General features: G+C 35.5%; 2 protein-coding genes across 2 annotated transcripts; both read left to right on the top strand.

Moving 5' to 3' along the window:
* Positions 1 to 628: 628 nt before the first annotated feature.
* Positions 629 to 2,866, top strand: ccl20l (C-C motif chemokine 20-like). The gene is made up of 4 exons (XM_044134283.1): positions 629 to 733; positions 871 to 988; positions 1,864 to 1,941; positions 2,084 to 2,866. The coding sequence occupies exons 1-4, from the start codon at positions 655 to 657 to the stop codon at positions 2,130 to 2,132; spliced, it is 324 nt and encodes a 107-aa protein (XP_043990218.1). The 5' UTR covers positions 629 to 654; the 3' UTR covers positions 2,133 to 2,866.
* Positions 2,867 to 13,774: 10,908 nt separating this feature from the next.
* LOC122841148 (C-C motif chemokine 2-like) lies at positions 13,775 to 15,291 on the top strand. The gene is made up of 4 exons (XM_044134217.1): positions 13,775 to 13,812; positions 14,143 to 14,477; positions 14,591 to 14,699; positions 14,860 to 15,291. The coding sequence occupies exons 2-4, from the start codon at positions 14,333 to 14,335 to the stop codon at positions 15,002 to 15,004; spliced, it is 399 nt and encodes a 132-aa protein (XP_043990152.1). The 5' UTR covers positions 13,775 to 13,812; positions 14,143 to 14,332; the 3' UTR covers positions 15,005 to 15,291.
* The last annotated feature ends 4,706 nt before the right edge of the window (positions 15,292 to 19,997 follow it).

Below are 19,997 nucleotides of genomic sequence, written 5' to 3'. Positions count from 1 at the left end.
TGAGAACAGGATGTGCTTACATGTTAAGAAAGTCTCGTCTTTCTAGGCCAGACAAGGTGGTGGGAGATTCATCAGCTTCTTGACGAGCAAATAGGTCAGCGTAACTAGCGAAGGGATTTTCACACAACCTCACCTGCTCGCTCATTACAATGCAATCTCAAGACTACAGATACTGCAAACAGCAAAATATTTCTATTTCTACTGAAGCTTCTAGGTCAAGTTGTGGTAGTGGTTATTAGCAAATTTCTCAGAATCAGATTAGGCTAAAAGAAAACATGCAATAGTTTAAAGGGCAAAAGAAATACAAGTGTAACCCTATTAAATGACAACCAAAAGAACTGAGAATGTTGAATGAATCGTACAAATTTAAAAGGAACAAAATTAATCAATAAATCATTTTTAGAGAAGGGAACCCAAGAATGTTCTGTGTGTTATTGTGCGATGAGAAACAGTGAAAGGACAACATGCATGTTCAAATGCCATGTCTTGCTGTGGTATTCAGAAAAAATGTGTTATCACGAAGATCTCGAACTCTGGCTTCCATGATGCAGTGCTGGGTTTCCTGTCCTCAATGTGGGACCTATAAAAGCAGACGTCTGACCAAACTTGTACAAATACAGTAAGCGGTTAGTTGTTATCTGCTGGATCCTCATCATGACTCCCAGAAGCATCATCATGATCGCGATCCCTTTCTTCATCATAGTGGGGATATTGAGCCCAGATCCAGCTGCCGGTGAGTTTCTTCTATCACTTCTTCAATTCGATCAAGAACACTGAATATATTGAAGATTGGATATTTTATTCAAGCTAGCCTGAAATGCATAACTCATGTTGTGAGTCAACCTTTGCGTGTGACTTTTCCGTCTGTAGGTTTCCAAACCAGCAAACGCTGCTGTGGAACGCACCGTAAGAAGCCATTTCCCTTCCAAAATATCAGAGGCTACAAAGAGCAAGTACCTTTTGAAAACTGCCGCTTCAGTGCAATCATGTAAGACTCCCCCTACCACTAATCTTTACACTTTCTGCATCCTTTCAATTGCTCGAAAGTAAGAGTGCTAATTTGCCTTTGTTGCAAGAATTTGATAAGATTTTATCTGATGGGAATAGCATGCTTTTATTCTAAAAATGACAAAATTATTGACTAAGACAATAAGGATTTTTTTCCCAAAGAAAATACAGACACACACACACACACACACACACACATATACATATACATATACATATATATATATATATATATATATATATATGTATATATATATATATTTAATTTCATTTGCCAAAAGTGTCATCATATTGCTCATGTATAAAGGTTAAATTTCACTTGCCACTCTGTCTTGGTGAAGAAATAAGTGCTGCTATATATCTTATCTTAAATATAGATGCATGATAAATGAATAATGTTTAAGCAAAGTCCGATATAAAAAAGCAGAACATAATTTTATAATTCTCCAAACTGTGAGCTGCTCTAATAATGCAAACATTGGGTTCAAATTAACTGAATGTTACTTTGATATTCAAATGTACACCATGAGAATTTAGTCCATTTCTTGGATTAGAAAAGCATTGACGTTCTTACTGTTCTCCAGAACAAATAAACTAAATAATTTATTTATTTATACTAAATAAATAATGTAATAAATAAATCATGTTCCAAATGGTTCTCTACAAATTGATTTTTTTATTCTCCAGAATGAATTGCTACAGCGATATTTTCTCTGAATAAATAGTCAAACATCCATGTTTTTTTAGAAAATAGTTTTATGTTTTTTCTCCAACAAGTGACTCGTGTAATAAATTCAGAAGCTGTTCATGTGTCTTATTTTATATATATATATATATAATTTTTTTTTATCACAGTTTTCTCACCATCAATAACCATGAAATCTGTGCAAGTCCAAATGATGACTGGGTGAAGGAAGCTCTCAACTCACTGAGGTAGGAGACTTGGTTGACTTGGTTTTTACAGTAATATCTGATTTGAGTTTAGATCCAGACTCTGCAGAAACATGCTATTACATAAAGGGTTTGATTTCAGGAACGGTTTGATTTAAACCTTTTTTTTTTCTTTTTTTTTCAGCTCAAAACTGAAGATGATGTCCCAGAACACAAACAGTAAAAAAATGTGAAGCCTGCAAACTCTTCCATTCATTGTGCAAGTGGATTTCTGAACAGTTTCTAATTCTTCACAACTTAGAAATCATTTACTGATTTAAAATAAGAAAATAAGGTTTTTTATGTAATCATCTAGACCAATAAAGTTTAGAGATGCTATTCTTCTGCAATCAAGCCTTTATGAGAATATAACCTCTTTTAGTATTGATTTTAATACGTTCATGTTCAATAAGTTAGAATATTAAGAAATAACATTTATTTATTCCAGGAACTCAATTTATGTTTTTTTTTATTAATTACAAATTCTGAGGCTTTCAATCATTCATTTCTGATCATTATAATAAGCTTTGACTAACAGCTCATGAAAAAAACACTTAAAATAAAAAGTATTACATCGGAGCAAATATATATATGTTTATTGGAAAAATATGGGCTTAATGAAAAGTATGTTTAACAACTGCTTAAGGGATTTTATTTTCAAAACAAACAAATGAGTGTTGTTGTAACCCATATTCTATTTTACTGGATGTGCATTTGCTTGCTTTTTACTGGTGCTGGCTTAATAATGTTCATTTATGTCAGAGTTAAACTGATAAAGCAAAAAAATAAAAAAGTTAAATAGATCAATTATTTACATTTCTCTCATAATTTAGAAACTATCCTTATATATCTGTCTTTTTCTTAATGCTTTTTGATTCTTGTAATAAATAATTGCTTAAGTAAACATGCTAATAATGAAACAGAAATAAAAGATTTATAAAAGGATTAATGCTGTTGTGTTTTTCTGAACCGGTGTTCAAATTCTAAAAATTTTATTTCTTCTTGTATCAAATTACTGTAATTTAATTTAGCAGCTTTTACTGATTTGTTGAGTGTTGCCTTTTCAGCAGTTAGCCTTTATAACAAGTTAAATATATATATTTTTTCTGTTTAGCTGATCCTCTCTAACTTTAACTTTGAAAAAAACGTTCATTTCTAGCTTAATTTCACTTTATTTTCTCAGTGTTTTGGTATCAATGTTTGAAACATATAATCATCATAACAACAAAGGGCAAATGAGTGCACCAAGAAACTGGGTACTAAAGAAGTCAAGATCTTCCTCAGTAATTGTTTCCTTAGTAAATAGTTTCTTTAAATAATTACACTATCATAAAATCCACAAGAAATGTCAGCAACCACCCAAGAAATCCAAAATATAAAAAGAAATTTAAACACATTTTCTTTAAGTTAGGTTATATGGTAACAAACTGAACAGCCACAGATATTTATTATTTCAACACCCTTGAAGAAATTTGTATATTATTCAGTACAACTTCTCATGTCTCATGAATGGAGAAATTAGTAACCTGTATTACTGTGAATTCAGCTCATTCTGTCACTAAACTCTGTTTTGAGTTTCAAAAGAACTGAAATTATGTTCTATGCAGTTTGAACATTTTTCAGACGCTGATTTGAAACTGATTAGATTCACATTTGGGAGCTGACCGTGCCATTCTAGCAGCTTTATTTTCTTTAACAAATTGAGAGTGACCATGGCTGTTTTTCGGCTCAATGTTTTACTGAAACATCTTGAGAAATTGAGAAATTCTTGAAATCTTCCTGTTCCTAACTGTCTGAAAAACAGACGGTTAGGAACCGTCTAGGAACCCACCACTATTCCCATTAGTGGTGGGAATATTAGTGGTGATATTCCCACCACTAATCTTCCATTTTTGTGTTGTGTTTTTGAGGAGATATCCAGCAGCATTCCTCCTTCAGACATGATGCTCTCAGTTATAGCCAAATTTCATCTCGTCTCACTGTGCTGTGTTCTGTCACCATTTCATTGACTTGTTCAAGACGTCTTCAGCCAAATTCAAGCAAAGTTTCAACATGCTTTGATTTTTCTTCTGAAGTGGAGTCTTGTGCAGTGTCCTTGCCATTGTGGTTAAGTAGATTTCTTAATCTTGGAAATACCCTATATATTCCTATAAATTCCAGGTATTTCTTACACTCTTTGCAAATTCTTATTGTTCTCTTGGACAATTTTTCTGGTAAAGTTTTTGCCTGCTTTGACTGAAACCTTGCATGTCTGCAACTCCTGATTGTGGCTGGATTATGATGAATTAATGACCTTTAAACTGCCAGACTGTGATCAATGCTGCAGTCTTCATTGTAACCTCTAAGTTTAGAAATGTGTCAGCACCTGTTCGATGACAGTTCCTTCGCAATGCTCTGATTGCTCTGAAATGATCAACAAGGTGATCATTTCTACTGGTAAGGCAACAGATTGCTGTTGAAACACAGACAGATTTCCAGAGCAGAGACACAGTGTCATGGTGGGTCTTTTGGCCCACATGCAGAACACAAACAAGAGTCTATGAAATCAGATAAATAAAGTCTATTTAGGAACAAAGATGAATTGTGAAATGTGTGGTTCTTGTCCTGTGGGTGGGAAGCCGGGGTCGTCGTTATGGTACTCGCAGGCAAACACTAAGGTGTTGAAGTGCTGGCAGCCAGCTCCTCAAGTACTCCAAGCTGACGAAGTAGGATGATCACAGGTGTGCTGAATCCAAGGTAGGAGCAGCCTCTTGGCACCATCTAGTGGATGATGAAGGAAGCAGCAGACAACAGAGACTCCCCACAAAAACCCAAAACCTCCAGTTCCCAACAGACAGGGCGACAGGGTGAGGAGAGCAGGGTTGCCTTTCCATGTCTTCTTTTTTTTTTTTTTTTTTTGCCTCATCCTCTTTATGTGTTACTATTTCATCATTTCCTGTCATTTCAGCTTTTTACTCATAATACAATTCGTGGAGTTCTTAGTTTTGATATTTCACTTTGGTTTTAAATGACATGAAGGGGAATTTATTTTTAACAGTTCCATTATATTTACAGAAAATTACCTGTTACATGAATGTGAAGTTAAAATAACATTAAAAAAATCTTTTTAACAATAATATTAACGTGTATAAAGCCTTTATTCTGTTTTTCAAAAGAATTAACAGCATTAGTGAAACGTTTCTGTGTCATCTGAAATACAGAAACTGCTGCTGCTCCAGGTGGTTAATATTTTAAAGGCATCATGACTGTCTGGGTTACCTAAAAAAGAAAGCTGCCAGCATGTCTGCTGAAGGTGTCTGTAAACTTCTCAGTGACGCGTTCTGACCTCTGAGCTGCTGCAAAAGCATGACAGGACTGAGAAGAAGGTAGTTTCTATTTCAGCTTGACACCCAAAGGGGTTGGAGTCCCAGACTGACAAGGTGACACTACAAAGATGTTCTGGTAATCTGTGTGGAGCAGCCACCAGATGGCAGACAAATTCTTTAACACAATATGCTGCTAATTCATCAGTCACAAGATTATGATTCTTTTTTTTTTTTTTTTTTTTTTTTTTTGACATCCTTAATAGTAATAATCATTTGGAATTTCGGAATGAAAAAGAAATTCATGCTTAAGGACAAATTTACTTTGATACATGGTTCAGTTGGCCAGCATTTGATATTTAAAGTATTTCAAATGATGAAACACATCACACACGAAACCATGAGACACGTACAAATATAGTGAAAATTTGAATAACAGAAAATAATGAAGACTGGATGTTTGAATTCATTCAATTTACCATGCAAAAAAAAAACAAACATGGGAACCACGTTATAAGCTACAACACAGGGATGCTATAACCCAATAACTGCTAATCAGTCTTACCCTGAAACACTAAGTGTGTGAATAAAGCTTACTAAGAGTTTGGATACTTTTTCTAGAGCCAGCAAAGTAAAATACACAAACGCTAAAGTTCTTCATAAGTTAATAAACCTATCTTGATTACCGTGGTAGTCAGAGAGAAGATGACTGTGAACTAAATGAAGCTTGGCCCATATAATATAATATAATAAGATCTGAGGCACAATCTGTACGATTGCTGTCTAAAAAGGGTCTAAAAATGTCTTTGATTAAATTTCTCTTTTTATGAGACTTTAAACAGAAACAGGCTCACAGCTGACTTAATTGTGGATATGACATATCTTTCCACTTATTTGCCCATTGTTTTGAGCCAAACGGAGATGCAACTTCTTCTTAGTCTCATTTGACTGAAACAAAGAGTTCTAGTATCCCATTCTAGTAAAGACTTCTTTTTTTTTCTGGCATCTCTCCCAAACAGCTGGTCGGTATGTCGATAGCATCTCTTGAATTTTATGGAGACTTTGTGACCTCTAGATGGAGCTCTTTGCTGCAGTTCTTTTAACTGTGAACAATCAATATCTATTTTATTTTTTTTTTAAATCTCCCTTATGTTCATCGTTTCAGTGCATGATGGCAAGACAAGCTAGTGTTCAGTATCCAGCATGGTTTGTCACACTTTCAGTTGTTTTGAATGATTAACTTATTGATCTGATTGAAAATACAGGGAGGCTTAGTATCTTGCAGCAGTCTCTTGACTTTTAAAGTTCAACACATATCCATCTTGCTCCAATGACACACTCTCTTGTCCTTTCTATTTTAAGGTGGAGCTTAAAAATGTTGGTACCTCTGTCAATTTTAATTAATGACTCAGATCAGCTTGAGAAAAATGGAGAAAAACAACAGAACTTGACAGAGTCGACATACTGTCTCCTACATGAGCATGCATAATATTTGAAAAGATGACAAACTTGGATGGATGACAAGTGTTTCTTTTATTTCTTCTTGTAAACTAAACAGTACCTCATGTGTTTTACTCTGCACTGCACATAACAGGTGGATTTAGTGAATACAGGCAGCAGAGATAAAACTGAAGAATAAATACAGCTGGTAATAAATATTAAATATTTAAAAAAAACACCCTGGAATTTTTAATTATCTTAAATTAATGAAGTTGGACTACAGGCTTCTAGGACGTAGTGGTGCTCATGGTGGTGCTGCTGGTGGTGGTGGTGGCAGGAGTTGTCTTTTTTGCTTTGCGAATCTGCCTGAGAAACACACAATCAAGAGACGATTGTTAAAATACCAGACTGCGCAGCAAACCGCCTCTCAACAAAGCCATTTGCAAAAAGTGCAAATGGAAAAGCTGACAGAGAGAATGAGGGTCTACTCACTCTAGCTCCTTGATCTTCTCAAACACCCAGTCCTGTTTCCAGTGGCTGCAGACTTCTCCTTCCAATGTCTGAAATCTATTAGGAACATATAATTCAATTAAAATACAAAAATACAGCACCTTGAATAAAATACAGATTTTGACCATAGCTCCCCTGCAACCTATGACATTCTTATTTTTAAAAGTAAACTGAAATTGTCTAAATTGTTTTAATCGAATTGGAAAGTTTATATTAGTCTTTCAACCTGTGTATGTGATTAGATTGAATGTGACCTTATGTGTTTTGACTGGATGGTGATTTTATGTCAGTTGTTTTTCCTTGGAGAATGTCTTATCATAGTATGAATAAAACTAACAACAATTAACTGAACAGAAACGATTTCTTACATGACTGCACGAATACAAGGAGGGTCCTTCCTCTGCATCCTGTAGCCAATGATGGGAGAAGTGATGTTCTGCTCACTGATCTTCTCACAGCACGCTGTAATCTTCATTTCTGTTTTATATAACAAAATGAGAAAAAAAAAACATCATAAATGACCATTTACATATATTTTTTAAAGTGTGTGGCATTTATATTGTTATATTGTTTACACATAGAAGGAAGATTTTTGGACAGAAATCTTACCCGAAGCAGATTCTACCAGGATCACTCCGGCCAGAAAGGCCAGACAAGTCAGTCCTCTGATGCACATCTGCATGGTCGCTGTGTGAGGGGCTCCGGAGATTCTTTGCAGTCACTGAAATTTGGACCTGAGGTTTGTTGTTGAATCCTAAGGACCAGTCTCTGGGTTTTATTGCACAAAAAGGGGAAATGGAACCAAACTGAACGGATGAACCGTAAGAGCATCACAAGGATGCATCCGGGTGGAGGAAGTGATGCACCAGATTCTCCTGAAGACACCCATTTCCCTTTTTTATGGCTTGGTAATGATGTTGACCCAGTTTGACTCCATCATGTGTGTTTTATCTTGTTGAACTTCTAAACTATTTAAAATACAGATATTGAGATAGATAAATCCAACATTACACATCCCCCTGACAGATTTTGCATTAAATTTCTTTCTCTAGGTACAGATATGACATAGATAGATAGATAGATAGATAGATAGATAGATAGATAGATAGATAGATAGATAGATAGATAGATAGATAGATAGATAGATAGATAGATAGATAGATAGATAGATAGATAGATATATATATATATATAGATAGATAGATAGATAGATAGATAGATAGATAGATAGATGATAGATGATAGATGATAGATAGATAGATAGATAGATAGATAGATAGATAGATAGATAGATAGATAGATAGATAGATAGATAGATAGATAGATAGATAGATAGATAGATAGATAGATAGATAGATAGATAGATAGATAGATAGATAGATGGATAGATAGATAGATAGATAGATAGATAGATAGATAGATAGATAGATAGATAGATAGATAGATAGATAGATAGATAGATAGATAGATAGATAGATAGATAGATAGATAGATAGATAGATAGATAGATAGATAGATAGATAGATAGATAGATAGATAGATAGATAGATAGATAGATAGATAGATAGATAGATAGATAGATAGATAGATATTGTGGTGGAAAAATTATCAGAAGTTAACATCTCCTGATCATGTTATATTAAATCCTTGTGAACTCTCACCGTAAGAACTTAATTATGCTACACTCACAAGGTTGGAAGTTTTTTTTTCCTGCACTTGCAAAGGAAACAGACTGTTTTCCATGTTTTGAATCCCTTATCCTTGGTATAAAACTCATGTGTTTACTCCGCCTGGTAGAGCTTTTCATTTGGAACTTCTTTATGATTGTTTGTCTTATAAGCTCTCTGTATTGTGCACAATATACAACTAAACCTGATTGAGTGATTTCATCTAACAGTGCTTGGAAATATATATTTTTTCACAACACTATATTAATGATTCTATTCATGTCTTTGTTTTTCAACCATCTCATCAGGACCACAGGCAGGTCTGTACTCTGGTGGTCTTTCCTGCCAGCTATATCATGCCTTACAAAATGTTCACTATTTCTGATTTCATCAATACTTTATAGGAAACACCACATGTTGGTCACAGTATTACTTCTCTATTCTGTCACTGAAAGTCATGGTCATCATAAGAGGAAAAAAAGGGGGAAGGAAGACCTCTGACCACAAACCACAGCTTTCCGAGCATCATCGTCCATATTTGGTCATTTGTTCCTGCCTAATCCATTAGTCAGCTTTTTCTGGTCTCTGAAATTGAACAAATCAAGACCTTGGTTTCTAATGCAGCCATCCATCCATATTTCTTTTTCTTAACCTTAAATGTTTTTAGAAATCTTTGTTTTAAAAAGATCTGTTTTAACGGAGGAATACACAATGTACAATAATAACTTGCTTTTGTCTGGTCTGGCCTCCAAACCTTTTATAAATATATTTATGGGTTTTGTGGGTTGAATTATAGGAGACTACTTACCACAGAAGTTTCATCTTAGCTATAAACGATACTCACTCTAAATTTTGGTAAAATCATGAATCTATAGGATGTACCTTTACAAGTGTGTAGGTTCCATTGTAGCTATTCAGTAGTAATTTACCTGCAGATTTTTGTTTATTTTTTATAATGTGGAAATTAATTTAAATTTTGCTTAAAAAAAAGATGTGACAACAGAAAATTTCCCACTTTCACTTCTAGTCACTCAACCTTATTTTATCTTGTCTGTGGATTTCTTGGTGGCCGCTGGTATGGTTCCGGAATGTTTTCAAAGGAAAAGCAAAAGTTTATTTTTATCATAATACAGTTTCTGTTTTTTTCAGTTTCTGAATGGAGGGGTGGCTAATTGATGTGTTACAATATTCCCCTTGCCCAGACATTGCTCTAAATCCAAAGCTGACATATGGACTGACCATTAGATGGATTTTTTTTTAATATAAGATTCTAGTGTCAGAAATTTAGATCTAGAATACTGTATTAATACTGTGATTGTGATTGTAGAAATAAATTAAACATTTTATTGAGCTGTTTTCTCTTTTTATTATTTAACAAAACATCAGTTTTTCCACCAAAGTTACAGGCTTTGAGAAAAACTTTCTCAGGGAGTAACAAAATGTTATACCTTTATTTACAGCCATCAACCAAACCATCCATCCATCATCTTTACATGGTTATTGCTTTTGGGGTCTCCAGGGGTGCTAGTGCCTATCTCCATTGGTCAACAGCCGAGAGGTGGAGTCACCCTGGACAGGTTGCCAGTCCATCACAGGGAAATCTAAGGCTTTCAGTGCTACACCAACAATGTCCAGATCTACCTTCCCAATCACAGCTTCAGCCATGGTTTATTTGACTGATTGAATAGGATCACTAAGACTGAAATAATTGTATTTGGGCATAAGAAGCGGGGGAGGGGGTCTTTCTCTTCTTCTGGGCTCTCGTTGAACTTGTCTTTACTTATCTATGAAAAACTTAGATCTGACCTTAAAAGGACTGAAAATATCTTTGTTTTTAAATGTCGTACTGTGGAGGCACATCTTTGTCTTACTGAAAAGTTACCCTGTAACATCCCAGAATTGACGCTTATGGCTAACCAGATTCTTTTGTTGCTTCTATAAATTCTCCATAAATTAATTTTGACTTACGGCAAAATGCATTTGGAGAAGATCTCCCAAATTACTAAACCATATACAGTACAGTTTGGACACGCTTGAACGTATGTCCAAGCTTTTGTTCTGTACTGTATATTAGTATAAAACGTTTTTAACAAAACTGCACTGGGAACAGAAACTAATGTTAAAAAGGGGAAGTGAAGAAAGAGTACATGACACAACTTACGCTTACATATGAATACACTGTTCAGCAGTTACTGTATGAAAGAGGAATCACTGAATAACAGTGTATTTCAGAGGATATGAGGTTCTTGAAGGCCTCATGGAAAGGAGAAATGACATAAATGAAGTGATAAGTTTACCAAAATAAAAATAAATTTTGAAAAAAATATACTGCTCCCTCATATTTACTGTGGAGATGAAATACAGTTTTTAAAATTCCTAGACAAAAAGAAAGGGTATTTCATGATGGGTTGCCAGATTTTCTAATTCAGACAGATTGCTGTCGACTAATGACTTCTTTCTTATCATTATCTTTATCCGATCCAACGTTCTGCCAAATGGGATACAAATTTACTCCTGTATGAGGCAATCTTAACGTGAATAATTGCACTGCAGACCTCAGCAGTTTGTGGCAGGAAAAGAGAGCACCCGTTGTTATTACTAAGTCATGCATTAATAACAAACTGTCATTGAGGAGGGAAAGGACAAAATCAATTACATGTAATGGACCCATACAAAGATTCCCACTTGCAATGTTATTTAAAAGCCAGGAAATGACAGCAGCAGACATTTTCACGGACGAACAGATAACTCCAACAGAAGCTTTGCAGACTTAATGTCATCTTAGACTTTAAGCAGAACTATTTTATTTTTTTATTTCTGCCTGTGCAGGAGTGAAAGATAAAATTGTCTCATATATTTTCTGTGGTCATGTGTCATGTACACTGTAGCCAGCCATTATCTACGCATCGAGCAATCTGAAACTAAATAAATTACCGATTCTTCTTTTTATCTAAGTAATGTCTAAGTAATTTGTTTATAAGAATAGCTCTGTAATTGGTTAGATTTACTTTCGCTGTCTGGGCTGCGATTTTGGTCCTTGACTACATCCCGATTCCTGAGGATTAAAATAAAGTGGATTATAATTGCTGAAAGAATCCTTACACTAATTCAATGATCATAAACTGAAGGCACTTTTATGTCATGATCCCAGAATAATCCAAAAATCATCAACTACTCACATGGAGCATTTTGTGATTCACATTATACAAAACAATCCAGCATAACTGCAGAGCTGCTTGAATCAAAGTGGTGTTTTGTTTAACTCAGTAGCATGAATTTGAGTTCACATGTAAACAATGTACATGGGACATTTCAACAATAATGTGAACTATCATTTGGCAGAGCACCTGCGTTTCCAAATCCCTTCCTGGCTCTTCAAATACATTCAGCCCGACATTGGATTCTGTTGATCAATATAATTCTCAGATTAGAGAAAAAAGGACAAATTATCTTCTTGCGACTCCAGACTCAAGGGCAGCTACCGTCTTTTCTTGAGATTATAGTATGGGGTCACAGTGTAAAATGTTCAGCAGTCATGGATTACTGTTTCATCACATGTTATGATGTGACTGTGAGGTGAACAGAAACAAACCAGCTGACTCTTAAAAACATAAATATGGATACTATATTGAGGCGTGCTGAACATGTAGATTCATAGTATGATGAAAAAAGCTACATAGGCTTAAAAAACTGTTTAAGAGTAGGTAGGAAGTACTTTGATTTGAGTACTATTGGTGTTTTCTATTAAATCTGTTACAGTGCTAAATGTTGGTGAGAGCGCTCCCAAACGACTGCCACGCGAGATTCAATGATTCCTCAGGATCCAAGAAACACTCCAGGTAGGTTTATGATGCGCGAATCATCATAAAGTTATATAAAGCCAAAACACTTTACATATTAACCCCCTTTAAAAATTTTGTACTGATACTCTTGAACCAAGCTGTTTTCTGTGGGTGATTTTCTGCATCTACCAGGGGGCCATTAAATTTTTATAATGTTCAGGAAATAGGCAGAGCAGCTTTTTAACTATTAATAACACGAGTAGCTACAAATGAATTTAAACACATTAGAAATCTAATTCTCATTTACTCACAACTGAAGTGGGCAGGATGGATTCATGATGTTTTGTTGCTTACAACATGGAATTGTGAACAAACCATTTTAGCAGATGTAACCAAGACACATGAAACCACAAAAAAGTTTTGCCAACCTGTCATTCAACGCTGGTAAGCCTTTGTGAACTGTAGCCTCAATTTCCTGTTCTTAGCTGACAGAAGTCTGTGGTATGTTCTCTGCTGCTTTATCCCAAGTTCAAACCAGTATGACCATTCTCCTTTGGCTTCAACAAGACATTTTTGTCCAACGCTCCTTTTCAGATTATTCTCCTTAAACCCAAAGTTTACAGATAGTTGAGTGTGAAAATTTCAGCAAGTTTAGATGTTTTTATAAATACTAACATCAACCTGTGTGGAACCAGCAATCATTCACATTCAAGGCCATCTAAATGCCCTTTCTTCCCCACGCCGATGCTCAGTTTGAACTTTAGCAAGCCGTCTTTGCTACATCTCAATACCAATATCCATTAATTAAAATGTTGCCATGAAATTGATTGATTTTCTATTTGTTTTCACCAGCGATAGGTGTATCGAACAAAGTGGTCAAATGCGTATTGTTTGTAAGTTCAAAAGTTCATGATGCCATGTTTGCACGCACAAAATGATTAATGACCAAAACCATGTGGTTTTCAGTGGAACGGAGTAACTGAGCATAGCTTTTAAATGCCCCATGTGCTTGTAAATGTGCCATGAGATCAAAAGGGAAAGGCAAGTTTGATCGGTCTGCATGTGTGTGGTTGCAGAAATGAGTAGAGCAGCAGCAGCAGTAGCACAAGAGAGCAGTTACCTCAAAACCGAACAGGAAGCTTCCGTGTTAGAAAGTGAAAAACTCAGAGTAGTGTAAGTCAATGAACATTTTCATTTCTATTTGATTTTGAGTGTCTATCTACAAGCTATAAGCTTTTCCAGACTTTAGTTTTGAAACTGATTTCCAGACTGCTTTCTTTGAGATCAACTAAAATCAACTTACAGTCACAATAACAACAGAGACGATGCTAAAACGAAAGCTGAGCTGTTACTGTAAAATGTCACCTCACTTGCTTAGTAAAGTAATTCCTGTGAATATTTGGTACCTGCTGTAAGATGTTAGTCTAAATATACGCATAGCATCATTTATATACGTTTCCAGTACAGGTGTAATTTTCATAAAATAACCTGATTTAAAAATAGAATAAGCAAAGATGTTCAACGGTGGAAAACGTCTCGACACCTCCAGACCATCAGTGAGGAGAGTGGAGGGGCGAGGACGGCACCGGTGAGCTTTTGTGGGAGGAAGCATTACTTGTACTTTCCAACTCTGTGTGTGTGTTTTCTGTGGGTGCGGAAACCTTGCACTGCAAGAGGTTTGAATGAATGCAAAATGAGTTGGTGGTCTTTAAAACGGCTCAAGGCACAGGGTTCACATCACATCACATCGATCTGTCCTGGAGAGAACACCATGACGAGTATCCTCCTCATCTCGCTTGTATTGGTAGCCGTGATGGTGCAGACAGCCTCAGCACAAGGTAAGCGAAATACAGAATTCAAGCAAGTTTCATTGCATTCATCCTGTTTCTTGTGTCTTTTTAATGATTTATGGCAATCGTCGTTTACTCTGGTCTGTTTTTCCTTTCTGAAGGTGGCATCTCAGCCTGCTGTCAGAAATTCACCAGCACAAAAGTTCATCGAGAAATACTGAGGAGCTACTACCATGAAGATAAATCATCATGCCGTCTACAAGCAGTTGTGTGAGTCAGAAAAATCTACTCCTAGGTTGGATCATTTTACATATGTTTTTATTTTCAGTGATAGTCATTATTATTTCTACTACATATATCTTTATGGATGGAAGGTTTATGTCTTCTGATTCTTATATGGTCTCTGTTTTTTTTTTTTTTTCCCAAACAGATTCACAACAATCAGGGGTAAAAGAATCTGTTCCAGCCCCTTCAATCTGTGGACAAAAACTAGCATGGCCTTTCTGGATGGCAAGAACTTTTGGGAAAGACAGTCAGACTTCAACAAGCAGCCCAACAGAAAGGAACGTCACTGACACCCTGATCCTATTGAGACTCAATCGCTCCATCTCTCATCTTAAGCTGTTTGAGTTTAATCACATTTAAACTTCAGAACATACCTCAGTTTAATAAAAATTACACATCTGTTGTATGTGACTTTTGTTTGTTTATTTAATATTTTTATAACTACTGTAAAAATGTAAATAAATATTATTTTTCTAACTGATTCAAGCTTGTTATATTATCAAAAAGTAAAACTTTGTGATCTTAAGATTCAAATCTGAATAAAACTGGTGCCTATTCTTTCTCAGCACCCACTCTTCATCTTTTCTTGTCTTCATTGTTACTCAACTCTCTAATACAACATGTTAAGTAATTGCACTGATGTGAGATAAGAGCAGCAGCAGTAGCTCAGATTTTTGAGTCAGAGAGGAGATTTTTCTGATAACTATCAGATCTTAATGGTGGTGGATGAACTGCTTTCACTAAAGTGGAAAATAAAGTGCTTGAAGTCAGAGCTTCAGAAGGTATTTGAGATAATGACACTTAGGTAAGGTGAGCAATTTTGAAAAACAACTGTTCATCAAAGTTAAAGTTTGGTTTATATTGCAAAAATCATTTTATGTTGTTGAATTTCTTAGATCATTTTGCCTGTATAAGGAAGGGAACGCTGTTGAAAATATGGAGTTAACTTAGGAAGTGTGTTTCACCCGTTTAAGCTGTTAATATGAAGTCCAACATGTCAATAATTTTAAAAGGTTACTATTACTAAAGTGGCATTTAGGTCATAGCCACTGAATTATGTTACTGAAACCGTCATCTTTTTGTGTGGAGGAGGTGGGGTTACTAGACCTATTTCTCTAGAAAACAAGCTGGGAAGGAAATAAGCTGAAATCTACCATAAACCCTCACATGTGACTTTTTTCAGTAACAATTAGTGGCAGCTAATTTTAGACTTTTAACATGGCTCCCCTTACAGGGATGCATAATGATGGGGTCGGCAGAAGTGATAGAAATACAAAAAGCCCCTCTTAATCGAGCGGGGCCTGTGTTGTGTACATTGTAAGCACTGTAAAACATAGAGATGCAGTGTAAGTAGTCTATGATGCTAAAGTTAGATTATGAGTCACAGCTGGTTTTTGGCGGTTGAAGCTACATACCCTTTGTTGCGATTAAGCACTGAGTGTTGCATGGTTTCTACCCATCTCACCATAAACCCACACAAACATGCATAGTAGTCAAGTAGCTGATGGTGACACAAACACATGCTCCTAATTCATTGATACGATGTGATGCCAGATGCAGTTTTGATTCAATAAAATCAGTCAGACAATTAAGATGCCATCTTGAGGCAGTCTTGTTAGAGCAAAACGGCGCTGGCACATGTATACATCCACCTTCTCCACCCTGCCTGGTTCTTAAGGAGGAAAAGAAAAGACTCTACCACCTCCAACCACCTGACAGTTTCCAATTCAGAGATAACTACAAGTCTAGCTCGTTGTTTATTGAATTTGATTTTCTGTAGTCCATTATCTAAAATTATTGAGCAGATTAATGTGAACTTTATTGTTTATTGTCACAAATTACTTTTAAAACACATTTTGTCAGTTTAGGGATGGTCTCCTTGTTTTACAAAGAATTACTAAGAACAACATGTAGCAACACACTTTTAAATCAGTCTCTAGACCTTTACCTAAAGTTTAGAAATATTTAAAAATTACCGTAATAGAAATTAGAAAGGATCACAGAGACAGAATTTAAACATCTGCTGCTTATCTTTGGAGGGTTGTAAGGGATGCTGGTGACTATCAATATGGGTCAGCAGAAAAGAGGTGGGGTACACCCTGCACAGGTTGCAACACAGAGACAAACAGGACAAACAGTCATGATTACACACACTCACTCCTAAGTGGAATTTAGAGACGAATTGAGGTGTTTTTGGACTCCTGGTCCAGTATGAATAGGACCCTCGCAGTATGATGCTGCCCCCAAGAGGCAGGTGCTGTTTGTGGTGATGAGCAGTGTTTTCCACCCCACTCAGGGAACCTTCCTGCACATCTTGCTGTGTTCCCTACATGGTTTGTGGCAAACAACAGATGGGACTTATTGTGGTTTCTTCTTGCCACTCCTCCATAAACTTATATTTTCTTTCTTTGTGACATTAAAAGCAAATTTCTTGCACTGGATTTTATTTCAAGATAAAGAATCAAAGTGTGTAGAAAACAACCATACATGTTTATTTATTTATTTACTTTTTTTATTTAAAAGCCAGAACCTCCTCCAAAGCAAACTCCACTACATAATTAAAGTTTGCGGCTGTCATGTAACAAAACTGCAGTTGACCAGGCAATGCTACTTTGAGATGTATTGTTATGACAGTTTGTATTTTCTTGTCATTTTATTTTTTACTGGAAAATAATATATTATATATTATATATTACTTTGAGCAACAATTTTTTCATTGTTGCTCAAAGTAATATATAAATTGCATCGGAAAACTGTGAACACAGAATAGTTCTGACACTTTTTCACTTACACAAACGTTTGCAACCACAAACCATGTGAACAGAACAACAACTGTGGTGTGTACTCACTTAGCCATTCTATTTAGAAACTCAAGTAAACAACATTTTTGAAGGTCATTGGGATGCAGCATTATGGTCTGCAGTCATTATGCTGCAGACCAACTTATTAGGGTCAGGGCTTTGGAAAATTAGGGGTTCGATTTAGAATTAGCCTTACAGAATAATGTGGGTAGCAATACACACTTTTATATCTGTGTATTTTTATAAAAAGTCTGTCTGCTTGTGACTATTATGTAAATAACAGGAACTTTTTATTCAATAGCATCTCTTGTAAAGCAAATACTTAGAAAAACTAAAAGCATTTCAAGTAAAACTAGCCCCGGCATAAGGTCTCAGTATACTTTTTAATATTTGCACAAACTGTATGTTTGCACCTTGTTCTATAACCAACTCCAAAAAAAGAAAATGGAAATATAATCTTGAACATCCACCCTTCTATAAAAAAAATTTAGTGGCATAAAAACAAGCACCAATCATTCTTTTTCTATTAAAAACAACGTTTTACTCTCTCTGCATATGCTGGGATGCAACAATAAGTTGTTGCCAGAGGACAAGATCAATGTTTTTGGAGGATCAAGGACTTTTGCTCATGGAAGAAGAGCTACAAGAAGGAACTGAAAGAAAAACTGCGTAGGCGACGACCAAATGGCCCTGAGAATGTTTACGATAACTGGTACATCAGGTGATGGACAGGAATAAATCTCACTTTCTTGTTTTGGTATAAATTTATAGGAGTCATGTAAAACTGTAAGACACTGCTAAGTCATGTTAATATCACTTTGTTTAAGTAGAAGTGAAATAAAAATGCATGAATGTTTGATTGTGAATCTATGTTCAGTTAGTGTATTATGACTATTTTGGTCCCGCTATTAGATTTTTGGACTCAATCTTGGACAAACGTCAAGAGCAATTATTCTGCTATAATCTCTAACAAAGCTTTGAGGCCTTAATCTCAGAGGTTGGAACATGTGTATCTACACTGACAATACATCAAAGTCTCAGGTTAAAGCGTGGAAAAAAATGCAACAAAAATGTAAGGTATACCTCTCAAAAGGTATTTTAAATATCTCAACAGTATTTGTCATTAGCGTTAAATTATTTTGGGGGAAACGAAAAGTGGTGGGAGGAGGATCTGGCAGTAAAGCTTTGACGAGAGGCGGCTTCATGCTTCCTCTTTCCAACAGTATATTTGTGGTGCAAAAAAAAAATTCAGTTGTACACCATATAGATACAATTAAGCTGAGTTGGTCATCTTAAACAGTTCTTAAGTAAAAGAACTGTCCTTGAACATCTGTACTCTCCATGATGAGTCTCACCATCCTGTTCTTACTGGTAACTTTGATGACAGCAACTTTTTCAGCTGAGGGTAAGATCAACATTTCCATCTTAAATAAAAATAACTCAGCTTTTAATTTTGTTTAATATAAAATTCCTCTATTTCAATTTTCCAGGAGGCACCTCTAAATGCTGTCAGCGAAACACCAGAATGAAGGTTCATCGAACTTTGCTGAGGAGTTACTATGAACAAAATGATCCAACATTGTGTTCTGTACATTCAGTGATGTAAGTTCAAGAAAAATACTGATCATAATTTGTCATATTTGACATACTTTGTTTAAACAAGTAAATAACACAAACATGTGCTGAATATTTTGTCTTTTACTTTTAAAAGATTTATCACAGTGAAAAGGAAAAAACTCTGTGCTTACCCCAACACTATATGGACAAAGACCAGCATGGCCTATCTGGATGGAAAGAACTGGCAGCAAAGACAAACCACTTTCAAAAAGAAGCTGGAAAATTGATCAAACTAATCCCGCTATTGAAACAATCATGGCATGCCGATTTCTTCCCTGCTGTTTTAGTTTAACTACCCATCAGCTTTGCAGTGTGCCACATTTTGGTAAAATTGTATCATCTATTGCAGTGCATTTGACTTTTGACAAGTTTTGTTGCCACTGAAAATCTTGAAAATTTATACTTTAACTACAAAATGATCATGGATTCAACCCAAGGACAGTCGCAGTGTAATGGTTGCAGTTCCCTGATCTTGAGTTTTAAACCAGGGCAAATTATAGATGCACAAAGCTGCAGTCACTTTTGCTTCACCTATTGTTGATGCTGCTACGTGTTTGATTTCTGTAATATCACAAGCTCTCACATTCATGGGACAAAAGAGTGAGAAAAACTCAACTACCGGTAATTGAAAACTACAAAGTATACACTAATAGCACCATTTTCTTTATGTTAAAAAATGGTGCTATTTTTTACATAAAAAAAAAAATAGCACCCAATTTATCTCAAATTTAAAATCCAACTCATCAGCGGTCTGGCAATATGATGAATTCTTGCCCACAACAATGACCATTCTTTTCCACTTCCCCTCGCAGGACGGTTTGACACTTTAGACTTTAGGCTAACCAGATGGAGGCTGTCAGCCAGT

Source organism: Gambusia affinis, linkage group LG12 (assembly GCF_019740435.1).
Source record: "Gambusia affinis linkage group LG12, SWU_Gaff_1.0, whole genome shotgun sequence".
Taxonomy (NCBI): Eukaryota; Metazoa; Chordata; class Actinopteri; order Cyprinodontiformes; family Poeciliidae; genus Gambusia; species Gambusia affinis.
The sequence above is the reverse complement of the archived record's forward strand: the minus strand, read 5'-3'. Positions and strand labels throughout refer to the sequence as shown.